At 41.4% G+C, this 6,000-nt stretch overlaps 1 protein-coding gene across 1 annotated transcript in view; it reads left to right on the top strand.

Moving 5' to 3' along the window:
* TMEM131 (transmembrane protein 131) overlaps window positions 1-6,000 on the top strand; it is a 120,280-nt gene that overhangs the window by 54,426 nt on the left and 59,854 nt on the right. The window contains exon 6 of the mRNA XM_010829857.1: window positions 1,441-1,563. Within this exon, the coding sequence (XP_010828159.1) occupies window positions 1,441-1,563 (123 nt within the window). The remainder of the gene's footprint in view (window positions 1-1,440; window positions 1,564-6,000) is intronic.

The following is a 6,000-nucleotide window of genomic DNA, read 5'->3' as shown; positions in this document are numbered from 1 at the left end:
ATACTTGTTGAGTAAATCAAAAGACCTCCATGAAACTGGAAAGACCTGTGCCCTCCAGAGGCACCCCCAGCTGACCATGGGTGACCTGAGGTTGTAGTCGGGTTGTTCTCAAGGTGCGCCTCGCTGCCATCCATCTTCACCTCCCCACACCTAGTCTTTCACCACATCTTGCTGTTAAATGTCTCTCTCCTCTCCAGCACCACTACTGTCTCCCAGGCCGGCCGGCCCTACCTTTCCCTGGGTGACACAGAGCCTCCTGACTATCTTTCCTCTCCTCCACAGCCCCTGCCCCGGTCCATTGTTCATGCTGTAGCCGTGATGATCTTCTCTGAACATAAACCACATCCAGTCAGCCCCTCATGTAAATCTTTATGCTTTGACACTGCTCTTAGAGCAAAATGCACGCTTCTGAGCAAAGCCAGCAAGGCTCTAAGGATCTGACTCCCATATTAGCTGTCCCATCTCATCCCATTTGACCATGATTCTCAGCTTTTTCTTTGTCTTCCAACAAGCCAGGCCTTTTCCTGCCTCCAGCCCTTTGCCTATATACTTCCCCTTGCTGAAGAGTCATTGTTGCTTCTTCTCGTCGTTCAGGTGACATCAGTTCACATCACCTCCCCTGGCCACCCTCTCTGAAAGAATTTTCCCATCCTTACTCCAACTGTTTGCTCTATATAACATTATCCATTTTTTAAAAACCTTTTTATTGTTATCTGTCCCTCATACTAGAATTTAAGTTCCATAAGGACAGGCACATTATGCATCTTGTTCACTGTTGAATTATTCACAACTGTACATGCCTGTGCCCAGCACATCATAGGCACTTAATAAATGTTTGTCATTTGAGTGATTGGCTCACCCTGTTGGTCAGCCCACATTCCCATGTAGGAATGACCTGGGACTGGGCTTGGTCGTTAAGAGATTGTCTGGGCCCTAGAGCCATCTTCAGGTGATTGAAACAGGGAAATCAGGATTCTCTGTTTTTCTTTTGTCTTTCCCATGACTTCATGAAGGACTGCTAGCATTTTAATTTCTAATATATTATAGAAATAATTCCAAATGTATATGTATGTTATTTAATGTATATAAATATGAATATATATATTCTTAAGTGAAAGTGAAGTCGCTCAGTCATGTCCAACTCTTCACGCGACCCCATGGACTGCAGCCTACCAGGCTCCTCCATCCATGGGATTTTCCAGGCAAGAGTACTGGAGTGGGGTGCCATTGCCTTCTCCATATTCTTAAGATATATGTGCATCTCAGATCAACTGATAGTCAAGTACAGAAACTACATGTGTGTTCCTTTTTAAAAGAATTAAGATTTTTCCATAAGTAAACTCACCAGTTTTCCCTAAATCAATCAGTTGTAACTATAAAAATGTTATCTAAAACTATAAAAGCTACTCAGATTGCTTTTTTTTTTCTACTTGGAAACAGGTATTTGGTGTTGGAGTTCCAAATCCATACCGATTGAGGCCATTCCTTGGGGCCAGAGTCCCTGTGAATAGCAGTTTCTCACCCATAATAAACATACACAATCCTCACAGCGAGCCTTTACAGGTGAGTTTATAGCAGTGATTTTTTTAACGTGTTTCACTTCAGTGGAAATTAATGCTTAGTGTGAAATCTCAGTCTTTTACAGTTTTTAGATTACCTAAAACAGGTTTTTAAAATATATGCCAGTATGTAGTACTGAAGCAAGGTATTCTTTTAATGCTGCTTGTAGTCTGAACCTGAGGTTATATCAGTGTGGTTATTGAATTTTTGGAACCATTTTTAAAATGACTGGTTTCTCTGGTGTTAGTTTTAAGTGGCTCTGCATTTAATTTAAGAAGAGTTTTCATCTATATGAGGCCCCTACTTTTCTTTCTTGAGCTCCTTCTGGCCCAGTTTAAAATTTTAAACCCACTATTTGTATTTATTTCTAGTAATACTAAATATTGGGTGATGGCAGCCTGGAAATTAAAATCCAAGGAAAGGATAATATAGAACCATTGATTAAAAGCCATCTTATTTTTTTACTTTGAAAAATCCAACTCCTGATCTTACGCAGTCTTTTAGTAATCATATTTCCACCTTTGAAATCCCTCCTCACCCAGCCCTTGTCTAACACGGTGGGAGTGGCTGGTGTCGCTCCTGCAGGTATTTCCTCAGATCCCCACCCCGGCTCCCCAGTGACTTCCAGCCATGGACACTTGTTGCCATTGTAGCTTCTAGCTGTGTTGTCTGTGTGGAAGGATATATGGATACTTTCCAGAATAATGTTTACTCCCAGGGCCCATGGAGTTCTTCAGGACCAACACTGAAGAACTGAGCAGTAGCTTGAAAATAGCAGGTGAAGGATAAACACTGTGTGTTGTATGAGCCGCTGAGCTTTGACGACGAAAGTGGGTTTTGTCATCCTAGCACTCCCTGGTAGAAAGGCTCATAAACGGTGAAGAGGAAAACAAGGAAGAATACAATGAGATATTCAGATCTGGGTTTGTGAAATGCCTGGGAGTTGTATGCTGAGGTAGCAAGCAAGGGTTCCCTGCAAACTCAGCTGCCATTGGATGAAGATAGCCATTGATAAAAACACTGCCTCCAAATTCTGGTTATATGTAGCTGAGGATCTTCGTCGTGAAAGAGGAAAGTGCCTTGTCTCCTGCTTGAGACAGAGTTCCTCTCCATCATCAGTCTTCGTTTATATCCTTTTGCTGCTTTGGGGAATGGTGTACTTTCCCTGTTTCAGCTAACTTTTACCACAAAACTATACAGAAACCTCGTAAATTCTTGCTGCTTTCTTTTCTTGACTATTTTTGAGTCCAAGAAATAAGAACTGTCCTCTCGTTCTCTCAGGCCCTGCTGTGTGAGCTGCCATGTGCAGCTGCAGCAGCAGTGTCACAGAGCCCCAGGGATGCACCGCCTCCGTGGTCGCCCCACCGCGGACTGAGGGTCTTGCTTTCTGCTGGGAAAGATGGAGGTTACAGACTCAGCAGATGTTGGCCAGCCTAGTTAAAATACTTAAGTAGCCTTACAGTCTGTGTCTTTGCTCCTCAGCCTTTTGAGTCCTCAGACTACCGTCGAGAACAACTATCTCTGAATTCAATATTGAGTTTTTTCTTTGGCTTGTCTAGTCCTTTTCCAGTCACGTAACACTTCAGTTCAGTATTATCACAGTACACTTTTCATCAACGCACAGGAGAGCAAATGGAAAGCCAGGGTTGCTCTCTCAGAACCAGTAGATTGGAATCTCCCTGGCAGTTCAGTGGTTGAGACTCAGCTTCCAATGCAGGGGCACTGGTTCGATCCCTGGTCTGGGAACTAAGATCCCACATGCCACAGGGCCCTGTCAAAAAAAAAAAAGAACCAATAGATTATCTCTGGAAGGCAATTTTTTTGGTTGCTTTTGAGAGAGAAAATCCAAGTCCCTTCCTGATGGACACTGTTTACTTGAGGTATAACTGACATATAACAGTGTGTTAATTTCAGGTGTACAGCATAGTGATTCTGTGTATATCACAGAACGATCACCACAGTAAGTCTCGTTAGCAACATCACCACACATAATTACAAAACTTTTTTTTCTTATGATAAGAAATTTTAAGATCTGCTCTTTTAGTAACTTTGAAATGTGCAGTTACAGTGTTGGTATTAACTATGGTCACTGTCCTGTCTGTCACATGCCCGGAACTTAATTGCTTTTTAAACTGGAAGGTTGTGTGGAAGACACTCTTAACCTGATAGTCCTGTGTGTCATGAACTTGTCCTCAAATTTAAGAAAGTATTGTAAAGCAAGAAATTACACCTCATTTGTTCTTTATACAACACTAACACACAAGTATGTTCTCACTGAAAACTATTAACGGTTCAAATGTGTAAGGCGGAAGTCCCCTTGAACTTGCTGCCTTCCAGTCCAGTACGGTCCCGCAGAACTTTCTGGTGTGATGGGAGCGTTCTGTATGTGCTCTGTCCGTACAGGAACCGCCAGCCACTGGGGCTGCTGAGCATGTGAACTTGTGGCTAGGGTGGCCGAGGCCCTGAACCTTCAGTTTTATTTTATATCAAGTGATTTAAATGACTGTTGTTATCACAGCTCCTGGCCAGAACCCTTCCTCACTGATAACCTTCGTGTAACCTCGGTGTGTCTCCTCAGGCCTTTCTCTGTGCTTGTGTACACGTACGGGGGCACTCTGAAATTAACGTTCCTCCTGGTATTTTGTTTTTAACATAAATTATCATTTGTATATATCATTGGCATCCTTTTCCCCCTAAACTTTATTAAATTAGAAACAACTAGCAGGGGACTGAAAATCAGGAGTCTGTTGTTCTAGTTTCAATGTTATCTTCCCTTTGATTTTATAATTTAGCCTTTATCTGTCCGCATTTCCATATTCCCTTCCCTCTTGTCAGGATTCAACCTTTTAATCTTGTTTTCAAACTTTGTTAGGCTTGTTTCCTTAATACCTTGGAAGATTTCTAAATGAAATAACACACGGTGTTTTCTGGTTTTACAGAAAAAGTCCTATAAGTCACCCCATCAGTTAAGGCGCTGTTAGCACAGTCAGTACTGAAGGGGAACAGTAATATATTGGAAGGCAAGTATTAAGACACAGACAAGACCGTAGCTCCTTAGTCTTGGGTAAATCGTTACAGTAACAACCACACCCACCAGAAACAAAAGCCTTTAAGCATATACTAAAGTGTTACTGTCTGTCCTGCTTTGTCCTTTTTTATGTACTCCTGGTTTGTGATAGACAAGGAAAGGTTTTCCACCCATTCTCATTCTTCACCCCAGATTTGCATTTAATTAAATATATTCTTTATTTTTAAGAGGTAGGATAACCTTCCTTTAAACAAAAGGCTCCTTTTCTTTATATGAGCAAAGAGGCATACGACCCTTCTGTTCCTTGCTGTTTACCCAAGAGAAAGAAAAGCAGATGTCCACACAGAAATGTGGTGTGCATAACAGCTTTATCTGTAATGACCAAAAAACTGGAAACAACCCAGATGTTCATCAGCAAGTGAATGGATCTAGAATTGTGGCATATCCATAAAATCAAAAAAGAAATGAACTGTTAGTAAAAAAACAATGTAATAGATCTCAAGATAATTACACTGAATAAAAGCAACCAGACATGAGTATACACTGTATGCTCCCATTTATATAAAATGCTAGAAAACACAGACTAATTTTGAGTGGCCAACAGCAGCTCAGCGGTGCTTGGGGATGGGAAAGGGCCGAGAGTGGCAGGGGGGGTGGAGAGGGTGTGAGGAAACTTTGGGAGGTAAACGGTTTACTTAATATCATAATTGTGATGGTAGCTTCATTCCATCTTCATGTACATGTCAGAATCTATCTCGTTGTACACTTTCAAAATGTAGAGTTTTATTGTACATGAATCATACCTCAGTACAGCTGTTTTTTAAAAATGTGTAGTTATGGCTGATTTGCATTGTTGTATAGCAGAAACCAGCGCAACACTGTAAAAAGAAAAAAAAATTTAAAGAAATTATTAGCTAAAAAAAAAAATGGGTATAGGTACAAGCCACAGAGATATTAATAGTACCTGTGATTTTGCTTGCAGAACACATCAGATATTTTAATCCTGCATTGATACTGTTGCCTATCAATATGATATGCACTTCACTGTGTCACAATTAGGATTTCCCAGGTGGCTCGGTGGTAAACAATCTGCCTGCCAGTGCAGGAGACACAGGTTCAATCCCTGGGTCGGGAGTATACCCTGGAGTAGGAAATGACAACCCACTCCAGTATTCTTGCCTGGAAAATCCCATGGACAGAGGAGCCTGGCAGGTAGGCTGCAGTCCATGTGGTCACAAAGAGACACGACTGAACGACTGAGCACGCGTCACAGTTACAGTGGTTAATAGATCTGCTACTGGGTCTTGTTGTTGATATGTGAATAAAGAAGAACTTGTATTACTATAAGAAATACAAAATGTGTGTTTCTAAAATTTGATTCTTTCCAGAAGCTGTTTCCTTGGGAAAATACA

This window comes from Bison bison, unplaced genomic scaffold, assembly GCF_000754665.1.
Source record: "Bison bison bison isolate TAMUID 2011002044 unplaced genomic scaffold, Bison_UMD1.0 scf7180017864508, whole genome shotgun sequence".
NCBI classification, from domain to species: domain Eukaryota; kingdom Metazoa; phylum Chordata; class Mammalia; order Artiodactyla; family Bovidae; genus Bison; species Bison bison.
The sequence above is the reverse complement of the archived record's forward strand: the minus strand, read 5'-3'. Positions and strand labels throughout refer to the sequence as shown.